Genomic DNA, 15,057 nt, shown 5'->3' with positions numbered 1-15,057 from the left:
TGTAACGAAAATATATGCTGTTCTATGTGAATATAAGTATAAGACATTATTTATTATAAAGTGAAATTTTAAAAAGAGCCTGTATGTAAGACATTGTCAGTAGAACTTTTTTTAACTGATGCTATTGATGTCAGCAAAATAATGTGTCTAAAGTAATTGACAAGAATATTAAAGTCAGTAGATTTTTATTCTACTTTGTAACGGTAAAAAGTGTTTAAAGCAAATCCCACACATGACAAAATGCTAAAATTTGGAATAGCAGGAGTGCATATGTATGTACCAAGAGAAGAGCCAAATATTAACACTTTGCTATAGAAAAAGTAAAAATAACTAGGTTGAGCAAAGACAATCCTAGAAAGATCTTGAACTACATCAGCAAACACAGGAGTAAATGGTTTAAAAAAATGCCATACATTTGAAGTAAAATTCAAACACTTTCAAGTAGTGAGTACGCACTACATGATGATTTTTGAGAGTGATTCGAATTAGATTGCCAGCGGAGGACATTTCTAAGACTATTGAAAGTGACACAAGGCATAAAAGCTGAGACTGGCATATACCGGTTTACTGCCCTCTATCATTGTAACACAGAAATATTTTACACTGGCATATATTTAGAATCCTAATGTTAAAGTATCATCATAATCATCTTTAAAACTCGAATATTCGGAATCCCTCTAATTATAGAGGCGTTACTATTGTAAATATTCTTATTATATATAGTAATGGATCTATGCCCAAGGAAAGAAACCTTACTGTAGAACCTATTTCTACTTTCTGAATACATGATTTAATATTGCAGATGTTAAGGTATGCTATGCTTTGAAGCATAATGCATATTCACGTTGAAACACACGCACGCACGCATGCACGCACGCACGCAAACACACACATACATATATATATATATATTGAAAATGTGTATCCTTAATTTCTCTTGGCCATAGGTTTTGTATGCTTGCCATAGATTACAATAAATAAAATAACTAAAATTGATTGTTAGTCTAATTCATTATATTTTGTATTTTCAATCTACCACGCCTTTAAACCATAAAAAAGAAAGGGCATCAAGAAAGATATTACTAGGGAAGGCAACAGCTATAGCAAAATCGTTTTTACTTTATTGTAAGAAAAATAAATTTGCGAAAATGAAAGCATACAACAGAGGAAAAGTTGACTATTATTGTACACTATACATTTTTTTAAAAAATCGTAAACAGTAAATTAAAGTTGTATTTTTTATGTTCATATACTACGAAGCTCCTAAAGTGACATCCGACACTTTTATTTTAGGTGTATTATTATTTTATTATTTAAATTGAAATAACATTTAAATATTACAAAATAATATTCGGTAAAAACGAAAATTATATTTCTTAGTTCCGAAATAATATTTCGCATTTGCAAAACAATATTTCAGATTTCCAAATGCTATTTCGTAAATACGAAATATTATTGCGTTTCACAAATAATCTGCACTTAAATTCTTCACAATCTTTAAGAAATATATTTTGCAATTACGAAATATTATTTCATAACTACGAAATCAGGAAATAAAGAAGAATCTTATGTCTAATATAAAGGTACAGATTAATTCGTATCAACAAAATAGTATTTCGTGAAAACACAATAAAATTTCGTAAAAAAAATCCGCAATATTCTTATTTCGTAATACCAAAATAAAGCTAAATAATACGTACTTCTACTTAGACATTACATTCTTTTTTGTTTCTTACACACGAAAACGAATTACGTATTTACGAAATGATAGTTCTTAATAAAAATTGATACTTTTTAGATACGAAATATCATATCGGATAAATGAAATGAAAATAATGTAATATCTAAAATAAAGTGTCCGATTGCACGTTATGTGCTCAGTAGAACAATATTTGATGTCTAGTTCATGTTGAAGTTAAAACCCAATCGGAGGGAAACTGAGTATACAAGGTGCAAATGTAGTGGTGAATATGGTTAAGTACAAAAATGGGCATAACTCAAAAAATAGTATTTGGACATTAAAGTCCCAATAATATGCCATGTCAACTTCATGACGAAGGTAACAAATGTAGTTGTGATATTTAATACAAGTGCTGTCGTATCCTAATGCTGTTTGTCCAAGAAAGTTCTATATTTTGTAACTGACTCGATATAAGACCGTTTTTTCTCAATGCAGTGCTTCAAGATTTCTTAAGAGACAGAGGTCGAAAATTGTGTGCCACTGTTTCGGTAGTCAAACATTTCAATATCAACAGAATCAGTTTATCAAACTTTGCATTCTTTTTTATTACATTGTAAAAACCGTTGAAATAAAGTTCTTTTGGTCCGTTCTTATTATAGAAGTCATTCTATATTACTACATAATAAGCCGGTGCTATAGCGGACATTGTGTGTTGCAAATTTCATAAACCTCTCGTGTTCAGTCCGAGTTTGCCATTATTTCGTTTGGTGGTGCTTTGCTTCCGTAGCATAAATGGTAAAAAATAGACAACCATTATATCACATAACGATGTCAAATCGCAGTAAAGTACGCAGTGTATATCTGTTGCTATAAAATGTCTTCTGATCATTGTGTATGTTTGCCATCAAGCAGTGGCTTCTATTAAAGTTTATATAATCAAGCTATATTATGGCTGCGCTAATTCTGTTTAAGTTTAAAATCAGCTACTATCTTATTGGTAATAATTACAACATCTACTAATTCAAGCAATTTGATTGATTTAGCCGAAATATTCACACAGCGATGAACTCGGCATCGGTTTTTGTACAGCGAAATCCCTCTAAACCGAACGGCCTCCGGACCTGAGTAAAAGATCACTTTGGAGGGGTTTTCGCTGGTCTATAAATAGACATTTTTTGTGTTTGGGACTTGTTGAAAAGGAGTGAATATATGAGATGGCATTGTTTGATTCTATTGACATTTTAACATGTTGTCAATAACATATTGTTCTGAGCATGGACCTGAACTTAAAACAACGTATTTACAGTACTATTTCTGATATATGCGAATAACTAATGAAGGATGTGCTGTTTTGTTTAGTATATAAAACATAGGGAACCGATCTCGGTTGCCTTATACAAACAGATAACACTGCTCGAACTTGAAAATAACATTTGCGTTTTAGCTGACATGCCGTGCAATACATATCTTAGCTTATAATAGTCTGTACACGAACAAAACTGAAATAAAATGTGTAGAGTTATTTGAATGATGAATGAGAGCGGACGCAGTGTTTCAGTGGTAACATTGTTTGGCTACGAAACCAGGGATCGTGAGTTCGAGTCACCGCTCCTCCAATTAAAATTATTAACCTCGGGATAAGAGTCCCATGTATGGGTATTTCACAGCTGACACACAAAATGTTGGTATTACGGAAAATCATATGCATTTATACATATCGAATTTCCATACCTCACTATATGATTCTCTTACCCCGCATTGCTAGAGCAGTTTGTATTCTCGGATCAAATAATTTGCAAACGTTGAACATTTGTAAGATTATGTATGGTTTGTTTCAAGCGTGTAACAACCCTGAGAAAACCAATTACGATCGTTATCAGGTCACATTTGACCGCCATTTGCGATACTGAACTTGGACGTTTTCATTTTCTGTCATACCTTCCAATTTGTGCTGTTTATTTAGTAACTTAATGGTGAGAATAAGAAAATATGTAATTCTTATTTATTCATTCATTATTACTTATGAATATAAAGCAACATTAAACCATAATAATTCGTATAGGTCTTATTATGAACAAGAATATGTGCAGGCCTTTTATTTATTTTCATATATTTTAATAAACATACTCTAAAATCACCATTTAAACACAAGTATACATATATACGTTCAAATGTATGTCGCTGTGACAGTCTTTGCATGTCCTTGTCCAAGGCTAGTCCAATTTAGCTTTTTCAAAAGTTTGTGACTATCTTTACATGCCTTTGTGACTGTCTTTGCGTGTCTTTTTGACTATCTTTGCATGTCTCTTTGCGTCTTCCTCGGAGTCTAGTCCGATTTCAGTCTTTAAAAAAGTTTATGTTTTAATGATTTCGTTCTTATTTGTAATAACTACGACCTTAATTATAATCATTTTCGGACGATAAGAATTTAATATGACAGTACAATTTTTATTACTGTATTTTTATGTCTTTGTGTGACGACACTTGTCTCTGTCAAGGTTCAGTATAATTTGTAACAATTTTACTCATTTATTTTAATAAACATACCCTAAAATACAACTTAAACATAAAAATACCTACTAGTATATGCCTTTAAATAAATGTCTTTGTGACTGTCTCGTATTTGTGCGTATTTGCATTTCAGTGTCAAAGTAAAGTTTAAAAAGTTTATATCTAGCTATATTTTTTTAATAATTACTAATAGTAAAGGCACACCTAAATCACATCATAAGTATTTTCGGACGATGGGTAAGAAAATAATTTGACTGTACAATTTTTATTACTGTTTTTTATGCCGTTGTGTTCTGATACATGTCTCTGTTAAGATTCAGTACAATTTTTAATCATTTTGTTTAACTATTATTTTCTTTTAATAATAAACCATAAACGTTCAAATATATGTCTTTTTGTCTGTCTTTGCTTGTCAATGTGTGTCTTTACATGTCTTTGCATGTCTATGCAGTGTTTAGTAAGGCGAACATTCCTGATTCACACCAAAATTGCTATGACTCTGCTATTAATTTTTCTATAGCCATTTATTTTAAGAACATTTGTTGACCCTCATGTCGTGATTATCTATAACCTATATAGACTTCCAGACATCAACATCTACTGTTCTCAGTGACAAAACATGCATTTAATCAGTTACCGGAAAATATTTCAGATATCTAAGAAAACATTACAAGGCTTTTGCAGGATCACTTCTCGATACCTCAAGGTCAAAGCGAATCAGCTCATTTCCAATAGGCCCACATTGTAATCCTAACATTTAAACTTATGATACCACCTACTCAGGATGAAAGAACTATCCAAGGCCTATCATAAAACTACAAGAAATATACCTGTTGACTAGCACTTTTGGGTACTATTTTTCTCTTTGAACTCGGTTACCCTAGTCCGGCAGTGATGTTTTTTTTCATGAAAATGCTCCACCGGTAAAACATGAATAACATTAATAACTATCACCCAAAATGCATCATTCCAGAAATCATGGATTAGAATTTTAATTTATGAAATTAGATAGTTTTCAAACACGTTCAATGCATATTAGACCACTTTACATCGAAATATACACTGCAGAATTCCCTATACATTTTCAACCAATCAGTGGCCATGTGAGTTGATTCATTCGAACCTAAAATGGTCAACCCGCCAATAGCCCCAAACACAAAGGTCAAAACCACGATCAAGAAAATGCCAAAACGTAACAGTAAAGAAAGGTTTATTGAGGTTAGCTGTTGGTCAGTAAAGAGTAAAATCCAAGACATGGGCCACCCAACAGGTCAAGCCAGATATCATCTGCTGCACTATACCTGGTTAAGACCGGAGATCGGCACAGCAGAAATACCCCGGGCTACCTAAATTACCGGGTATTCAGAAACGACAGAGTTTCAGGTCAGGGAGGGGACTTCCTACATGCAATTGCCAGGAGAAACCTAATCATTTAAGAGATATCCGACCTAAAACATTAATTGCAACAAATGCTGGGTCGAAATCAGTAAAAGAGACTAAGAGCTGTATATGTCTGCTTCTTTTACAAGTCGTCTGAAAATAACCAAGAAACCATTTTACAGTTATTGTTACCTGTCTCCAAAATTCCCAAAGCAGTATATTGTACTTTAAGGAACATCTGAATCTCTAAATAAAAGGTCAAGTGCAAACACAGAGAGCTATATAACGCACTCCTTGACAGTCTTGTTAACTCTAACCTTCAACAAATGGTCACACAATCACTTAACCAAGCAAGAAACTATTTAATAAATAAATAGGTCGAGTGCAAAACATTTTCCAACAAAATTGAGGTATATCACGTGCGGACCTCCCTTTGTTATTCCTCTAAATCTTTAGACTACGAAAATTGGACAAAACATATTCAAACATGAAAGGAAACAGGTAAATATCGACCATTGACCAAACACTTAAGATGCTCAAATATAGGATTTAAAGTTAGAACCGCCTACTAGTTATTTGGAATTGGTTATTTCAGTGGCGCCTCCCAGCCGGGTAGAAACAAAACATTCTACTTATATATCAAATTTAAACACAACGGAACTTGAGAGTAGCCCCGTTGAAAGTATGAGGGTCGTGTTCATACTGATCCGGTTAGAAAAGCAAACATCCTCAATAAACAATTTGAATCTGTCTTCTCAAAGCACTAGCCCAAGCCTAGAAGAAGTCAGTAAGAAATTAATGCACCCAAAATCAGTATCAGAGATGTCAATGATTCTCATGTCCGTAGAAGGCGTAGACAGGTTACTAATAAGGCTATTTTCAAATAGAACCTCAGGTCCTGATGAAATTTCTCCAAGACAGCTTAAAGAGCTTTAAGAAGCCCTAATCATGACAAAGATTTCTTAAATCATGGAGCTTATCAAGTCCTGTCTTTTGAGAGACTACACCAGTCTACAAGAAAAGGCACATATCTCTGACTTGTATTGACTATAAGTTGATGGAACATATTCTTAACTCAAATATAATATCCTACTTTGAGAAAACCGCCTCGGTAGCCTAGTGGTAGAGCGTCCGCTTCGAGTGCGGGAGGTCGTGGGTTCGATCCCCGGCCGCGTCATACCAAAAACGTAAAAAATGGTACTAGTAGCTTCCTCGCTTGGCGCTCAGCATTAAAAGGATAGTGCTAGGACTGGTCAGCCCGGTGTCAGTATAATGTGACTAGGTGGGGTATCATGCCACGTGTCTACGGCGTGATATTCCAGTGGGGCAGCACTATAAAATTGGGCATTGTGCTCACTGCTACAAGTAGACACCGTCGTTTATATGACTGAAAAATTGTTGAAAAAGACGTTAAACCCGAACACACACACGCACGCACGCATGTACGCACGTACGCACACACGCACACAAAACCACACACACACACACACACACACACACACACACACCTACTTTGAGAAATATTGTCCTTAGCTAGTAACAACAGGGCTTCAGGTCACATAGTTACGAAACACAACTTAGAAGTTCCACACAAGAGATCTTCGACAAACGTGAGAATGACAAACAAATCGACATTATTGTAATAAAGATTTCAGCAAAATTGTAACTGATTAACAAACTCGCTACAATGAAAGTCCACCCTTTTACATCCCAGTGGATCAAATAATCTCTCAAGGGCAGGTCTAAAAGAAACAGTAACTTTTTATCCAATAACCTTTTGTCTCATTGAACCTTTCAGGTTTCCCTACATGTTTTTTAACAAAATCAAAAGCACTGTTCAGTACAACTGACAAAAAAAGTGACTTTCAAAAAATATTTCCGTTTTCGAAAGTATGACAGTAGGTTATTACTTAACGAAAAACAATTGATAACGATACCATTATAAATGCGAACATAGGCAAGAAGTTTTTTTTCTATTTATATAGATTAATTTGCTGTTACCTTTTAAGAAAAATAAGTGACATTCCTTCAATGAAGGCGAAATATATATCGGATATTAAAAGCATTAAAAGAAGGAAGCTGTCCTTCTGTATGCTTTATAAGCTTTGATAACTTTCCAGTGGCTGCAGCTTGAGATGAGAGAGAGAGAGAGAGAGAGAGAGAGAGAGAGCATTCTATTTATCTTTTATATTAAAGGTAGAACAACTAGCGTTAAATATGCTCGCTTTATTCTAATCTCAATAACCTCAGTAAACTACGCGAAAAGGAAGACAAACAAGGACAAATGTACAGAGTTAGCTTATCAATGTAAACAACTGGTATATGAAAATGATGGTACTTTGCTTTAAACTGCCAACACCCCTTGTATAAGTATTGCGAAGACAGAAATTCGTTTACAAGTTCTGCCGAAATCCCATGCCCTTTGTATTGATGAATTATTATCGTTAATATACAAGTAAAGAAACAAGACTTTGATAACATTCACTGGTTGTGGATGCGCATGGAATTTCCACCAAATGGTACTTAATAAATATATGTTGTGCATATAATCCCTGAAAGATATGCCAATTTTGTATATCGTTTCACAACTTTTGATCGTAAATACAAGGATGCATAATAATACACTTGAAAACTTTTCCAACTAGACCCTGAACATTCTTTTGAATTAAACAAGACCTATGACATATATATTCCTGAAAGTTTAATTGAAAATAAAAATGAGTTGACTCATATTGTGTCAAAATCATGTAATTTTAACAAATTTAACAATGACAAAATTAACGACCCATATCAAGAGACCTGTAGTCAAAAGTAGCAAAATACTGCTTCAGTTCTTTTTGTTGAGGTGTTTTATTCAACTTTGTTGCAGATGAATTACTAGTTGAATCGGTATAACGTCGTGGTTGTGGTTTGTAATAACATAATTTTTGGTAAAAAAACCCCAACCTTTTAATTGCATTTTGCACAAGTGCACTCTCCTTTACATCTGGACTCCTTGTGCCACAACTTGAAACATTTGTAAAGCTGAATAGTTTTTGGTATATATGTAGTGACTGCCATCGTTTGCAAACGAAGGAAGAGGTGGAGTGCCAAATGTTTGTACTGATTTCTTTGCCTAATCGTTTTATTTTGATGCGTCTAGTAGCTCTAGTACTGGCATGTAGTTTAGCAAGATCTTGCACAACTTACGTCTCTGAAATACCAATAAGATGTGTGACATAGGATGTTGTGGCAAATAAATCATATGCGTCTCCTGCCTTTTCGGAGTAGATCTTCTGTACATGATTTCCTGACAGATACATCAGCTATACATTCGAGTGTTTTACTATCTTAAAAGGTGAGATGCTTGTTATCCTAAAAGGTTCGTCAGTAGAATGAAATTGTGGAAATGCTATGTTGGAGATGTGATTGGTAAGTGGGAAGAATTTTCACTTTACGTTCCGCCAGAGTCTGTTTCGGTATGCGGTCGTTTTTATTTTGGTTTTCAATACTTAAATTATTAAGACTTATCACTTGCAGCCCCCTACCGCTACGGAGTCCAACAAGGGAACATGTGAACAGAGTGGTTATCCTGCTCATATATGTCTGGTTCTTATTTTCCAGACACTTATTTTCCGGACACCTTATTTTTATGACGCTTGTTCTCCAGAAACTAACATTTTATGCACTTTTTCTCCAGACACTCGACCTCCAGGCATTATTCCCCAGGTGCAACTTTTCCAGATACTTACTTTTCAGGCACTACTTCTCCAGACACTAAATTGTCCTGGGACTCATTTAGATCTACCAGACTTTAAATCTTTGAAAGTCACATATTTACGTTTGTACTATTTATTCTGAGGATTGAAATTTGTTGTTGCAAAATGATTAAGATTATGCACTTTACAAAACATTGACAAATATTCAAGTACTTCACAACTTTTCAAACTCCACACCTTGTTGTTTTGTTGCTGTGTCTGCCAAATATTAACAAAAATCCAATGAAAAATGACACAATATTAAATGATCATTATATTTCGACTAATATAACAATAAAATGCACAGTTTATATTTTTATAGTTTTGCATTTCAATCGCTCTATTACTGCTTGTCAGTAAAGGAATATTATCTTTGTTCTGAAACAACAGATAGTAAGTTTACCACGTTTTCATAAATGAAAACATTTAATTCAGGTTTTTTCCTCCAAACTAACGAAACCAGTATAAATACACTCAACACAATTCCTAATCGGTCTGTTGATATTGTATTACTATTTTGTTATTATTGCATGTATATACAAGTAATTACACATACCGACATTTGAATATGTACTGCAGCTAATTATTGATTTATTTTTGGCCGACTCACGGCCAAAGTAACGGCATTAGGCATTTTGACCAATATTTCATATTTCGCACGTGCAAGGCATGTGCACCAATATGCACGTGTTCATGAACACTTTTGGCATTACTGCCGAATGTTCTGCTAAAAACACACATACCATGGTGAAATTGATAAAAGAGCAACGCGCCCGAACTGTCGGAATTTTACAACAAAATTCAAAATCGGTCACTTCAATGAATTGTACTTGTGTTAAATTTCGCCAAAATAGCTCGGATGGTAGATAGCCACCGATTGAAGGTTCCTGTAAACGAAAATATAAGGCTAAAAATGGAAACAACCATCAAAGTAACAGCTACAAACAAAATTATATCAAAATTCTTTTGAAATTGCCAAAAACAATTACCCACGTGTTTTAAATGTGTCCCAGCTAGCAACTTTCCGACAGCTCGATCGCGTTGCTCTTGTGTCAAGTTCACCATGATATGTGTTTTTCTAGTAGGACTTTCGTCAGTAATGCCAAAAGTGTAAACGAACCCGTGCATGTTGGTGCACATGCCCTGCACGTGCAAAATATGCAATATTGGTCAAAACGCCTAATGCGGTTACTTTGGCCGTGAGTCGGTCAAAAATAAAATAACAATTAGCTGCAGTACCTATTCAAATGTCGGTATGTGAAATTTCTTTTAAATACATGCAATATTAACAAAATAGTTATACAATATAAACTGACCGATTAGGAATTTTGTTGAGTGTACTTTACCAATACACTTATTTGAAACTTTTTTGTAACGATCACTGCAGTAGGCCGGGTTGGAGACTGTTTGTTTTGCTTTGTGTAAATAAAAGGTGTTTAGTTTCTTTTAAATAAGTGTTTGTTGGACTCTTGCCGTATTCATTGATCGCTGTTCTGGCTTCCTGATGTTCTATTGAATGAACAAATAATATTGAATTATAGTTACTAAGGTTTAATTGAACTCAATATTTAGCTGTTGTGTATGTCAATGTTATAAAGTGTGAACACCGTAATACGGAGCACCTTAAGTGACATGTAAATTACAGTTATCTATTAATCAAAGTGAAATCTCCTTACGTTTTGTTTTCGATAATTAAATTCATTATACTGAAACTGAAATATTAATTCGTCACCAGTCGAACTAAAGTCAATTTTATTTTTTTTAAATCTTCATTTGTCGCTGTTGGAAGTATTTAAAAATGCTTCGTTCGTATTATTATTATTATTATTATTATGATGAAGTTCTAAGTGTTAATTAATCTTACCAAAGACTAAAATGAAATAAAAATGTGTTATTTCGTGTTTTTTCGATATCTCGTTAATATTTCGAAAATAAAACCTGGGCTCATCTTCATCAAAGTTTAAAATCTGAAATTCAGCCCTACCTTAAAAACATCAAACTCTATCAACCAAATTGCAATATACATTTATTGAGAAATTTTGCCTACTACTATAGAAGGCTCATGAATAGTTTCAGCCTAATATGGCATTAATTTAACAATGTCCGATTAGTTTTTCCAAGTCAAGACTTACTAAGCGTCGGCTAGTCACTAAAACGGCTCCGTAGTTTTTGCTGTTTTACAATTAGCCCTAGTGACCGTGTCCTACTATGAATGTTCTGTTTCCAAAACAGATCCAGAGCGTCATTCGATACAAGGCCGGTGACAGAATATAACCATAAATCTAGCGTAAAATTATTTCAAAAATAATTTCAAAAAATAAGAATCGGTTTGAAAAGTTAAAATACAGAATATGGCGAATATTCTTGGCTTTGTAGGTGTAGGAGTTTCTGGGCTCGCACTTCTTTTTGCTATACTGGCTATGTCATTGAAATACTGGGAAACTTCAGATCAAGGTGGGGTGGCTGATGTTAACATTGGAATATGGGAATATTGTATTGAAACAAGCGGCACCAAAGTATGCACTACGATTGACTCGGATTCAGGTAAATATTATAATATACTTTATCAAATCAATTAGAAATGTATCTCACCAAATCCAAAATTATTTTGCTGCTTACTTAGGAAATGATTGCTAGAATACAGTATACTCAGGTATTTCGCATCAATTTAATTTGATGACATCAAAAATACTACAGCAAAAATAGAACACAGACTTTCATTATTTGTGGAATTAATCAGCCGCTGCCGTAGTTTATAACATTTTTCTCTTTTTTTAAAAACGCTGTGTTGAATTATTTTGATATACCCCAAAATAAACCAATATGATGGTGTATTTTGGTATACCTGATAAACCGTTGTCACTTGTGCACGTGTAACGTGTCCTTACTTTTATAACGATAAAGGTGTGTTCATAAGAAATACTATTTATTCTTGTTCTTGTCAATAGTTAACATGTTTCAAAGTCTTTTTATTGAAATGCCATAAAGCGACAATATCAAATACCATCCAATTATTTCGGTACTAGAGAGTCGTCAAAATTAAACAGGACAGGCTGTGGCTAAATCATTCCATATCTGACACCGCCGCGCGAATGTTTAAGGTTTGCAACTGTAAAAGCGGTGTAACCTTTTATCGTGGATAAACTGGTCAATTTATTTAATTATATTTACATTCACTATATATTTTGTTTGGAAATAAAAGAAAACGTTTATTGTCATATAAACAACATTGGCGTAACAATATTAATAAAGGATGGCCCTTTCCGCAATGTGATGTCATTTAAAAACATGGCGTCAATCGAAAGAATTATTCAAAATTTGACGCCAAAATTTCAAAAAATCAACAATAGATTATAGCTAAAACTACTTGTTCCTGACGACAGTGTTACTGTAACAAAACGACATTGCAAACGTCCCGCTGAACATGACCAAGATCAGCGACGTTCGGCTGGACGTTTGCTCTGTTGCTGCAACACTAAAACAAACGTCGTTATGGCGCCAAAGCGAACGTCGCCCCAAGGCATATCTCCAAAGACCACCAATTCAAAAAAGTACAGTGAACATACTGGGAATAAGGTACGCATATACCTGGGTATAAGGTAATGTTTGTCCGTTCTGATTGGTCAGTCATGTAAACGAACAAAATAAGTGATTATGTTTTTCAAAATTGATTCTTCTTACTGCAATGACAGTATTTTATTATGCATTATGACAAAAATTGCTACATCTTCTGTGTTTTGAAATAAAGTTTTATCAAACGAATTGCTCCCGTCATGCCAACGATGTAAACAAGGGGTGATATCATTTACACGAAAATTTCTTAAATAAAGTATCACTATTCATATGTTTTTCGTCCGATCGTTTGGTGGACTTAATTTTTTTTATAATTGTATCTTAGTTACGTCCGGCAGGTCCGACGTTCGCTGGGGCACAGTTATTGTCTTGTATCCTATTACATTTGTCTCTCATCTCTGTGTCCATCGTTTTCTATTATCATTATGAAAAATAATATAAGTACTTTTTTTTATTTTTGTATAGTTACCGATGACGAACTAAGAAATTACCGAGGTGTGCGCGCGACAGTATTTCTTGGCATACTATTTACCACAGGTGCTATCGTATCAGCGATCTTAGTGCTGTTTATCCTGACAACCAAAAAGGTTCTATATTTTGTAGCGGCTGGACTTGATGTAGCTGCAGGTAAGACCGTTTCCACCCAATACTATGTACCAAGATTTCTGATTTCTTAAAAAAACCGAAGGTCGAAAACTGTATGGCCGTTTCAATTGTAAGAATGTAATTATTGCAGTTTGTGCTATGCTTTTTCTAGATTTTTTCTATAATACAGTTTATGCTATGACTTTTCTTGGTCTTTTCTATAATACAGTTTATGCTACGACTTTTCAGGGTTTTTCCCCCGATGATTGCTATTACTGAGCTTCCGTTTAGGTGTACATGTATATACAGCCTGTGTTGTGAGCTTGTACTGTAACTTTATCGCATCTTTTCTTGATAATCTTGATAACTGCCTTGGCTGAGTTTCTGTTCAAGCAAATAAACAGCTTATGCTATGGCTTTTCCTCATTTTTACTTGATGATTGCCATGGCTGAGCTTCTGGTTAGGTGTCTATACAGCTTGTGCTATGACATTTCTCCATAATACATCTTTTATGACTTTTTAAGGTTTTTCCATGATGAATGCTTTTGACTAAGCTTCTTTTAAAATGGATATACAGTCTGTGCTATGAATTTGCACGTTCTTTTCTTGATGCTTGCGATGGCTAAGCTTCTGTCCAGGTTTGTAATCAGCTTGAATTATGATCTTTTCAGGTAATTTCTTAATGATAGCTGCGTTTGAGTTTCTTTTTATTGGTGTATATACAGCTTATGCTATGAATTTCTAAAGGTCTATTATTGACAGTGTCTTTTTTAACTTTAAGAGCATAATCAAGTAATAATATTATCTTTGCAGGTCTCTTCTTGATGATTGCGATGGCTGTGTATGCGGACAAAGTGGCTCATGATGGATATGACTTTCATGCATCTTTTGCATTAGACATCATTGCCTGGCTAGCAGCATGGGCTGGTGGAGGAATATTTGTGGGAGCTAAACTTGCTGAAAAGGAATAATACAGTGAAAAATAAGATATATCTTGCAAACATGTCATGTCTTATATTATATCATATTGTAGTGTTGCTTATTAACTAAATACTATACTAGCATCACTCTTCTGTAATTTGTTTCATTTTATTATTTATTATTCGTACTATGTGTTAGTACATGTATGTCGATATGTATGGTTGAAATTGTTAGAAAATCAAGATTTAGAAAAAAGTCGTTACTTCAATCCGTTTACAGTTGCTTCAAAAAATATATGTTGATAATTTATCTTTTGTCATTTCCTCGGGTGCAGATGTAAAATACTCGAAGAAAATATTGAACAATGGAGTATTGTGAACGTATATGATTTGGTGTCATTCTGCATAGATTAATTGATGTATATCGTGTAAAAAGGTATTTTAGAATTAAGTAAGTGGACATCTCCTGTATTTCAGCATCTATCAGTCAGCATAGTATAATTTATATTTAAACATAAACACTTGCTAATATTTTATATCAATAAATTAACTCATTTTTCACATGCAAGATATGAATATGGATTTTTTTTCCACGAAATGAAGTTGAAAGACAAGAAATATTGTTTTTTGTTATTGTATTTAAATGACACATTTCTATTGGCACGTGTA

General features: G+C 33.9%; 1 protein-coding gene across 2 annotated transcripts; it reads left to right on the top strand.

The window, feature by feature from the left end:
• The first annotated feature begins 11,565 nt into the window (after positions 1-11,565).
• On the top strand, positions 11,566-14,756 carry LOC123545467 (uncharacterized). Of its 2 annotated transcripts, none has more exons than XM_045331790.2 (3): positions 11,566-11,853; positions 13,348-13,509; positions 14,282-14,756. In XM_045331790.2, the coding sequence occupies exons 1-3, from the start codon at positions 11,661-11,663 to the stop codon at positions 14,437-14,439; spliced, it is 513 nt and encodes a 170-aa protein (XP_045187725.1). In that variant the 5' UTR covers positions 11,566-11,660; the 3' UTR covers positions 14,440-14,756. The 2 variants fall into 2 exon arrangements, 1 of the variants encoding a protein (XP_045187725.1); XR_006685358.1 differs by lacking the exon at positions 11,566-11,853 and adding an exon at positions 12,769-12,885.
• Positions 14,757-15,057: the final 301 nt, after the last annotated feature.

This window comes from Mercenaria mercenaria, chromosome 1 (assembly GCF_021730395.1).
Source record: "Mercenaria mercenaria strain notata chromosome 1, MADL_Memer_1, whole genome shotgun sequence".
Classification (NCBI taxonomy): Eukaryota; Metazoa; Mollusca; class Bivalvia; order Venerida; family Veneridae; genus Mercenaria; species Mercenaria mercenaria.
Note: the sequence above shows the minus strand (reverse complement) of the source record. Positions and strands in the feature narration are given on the sequence as shown.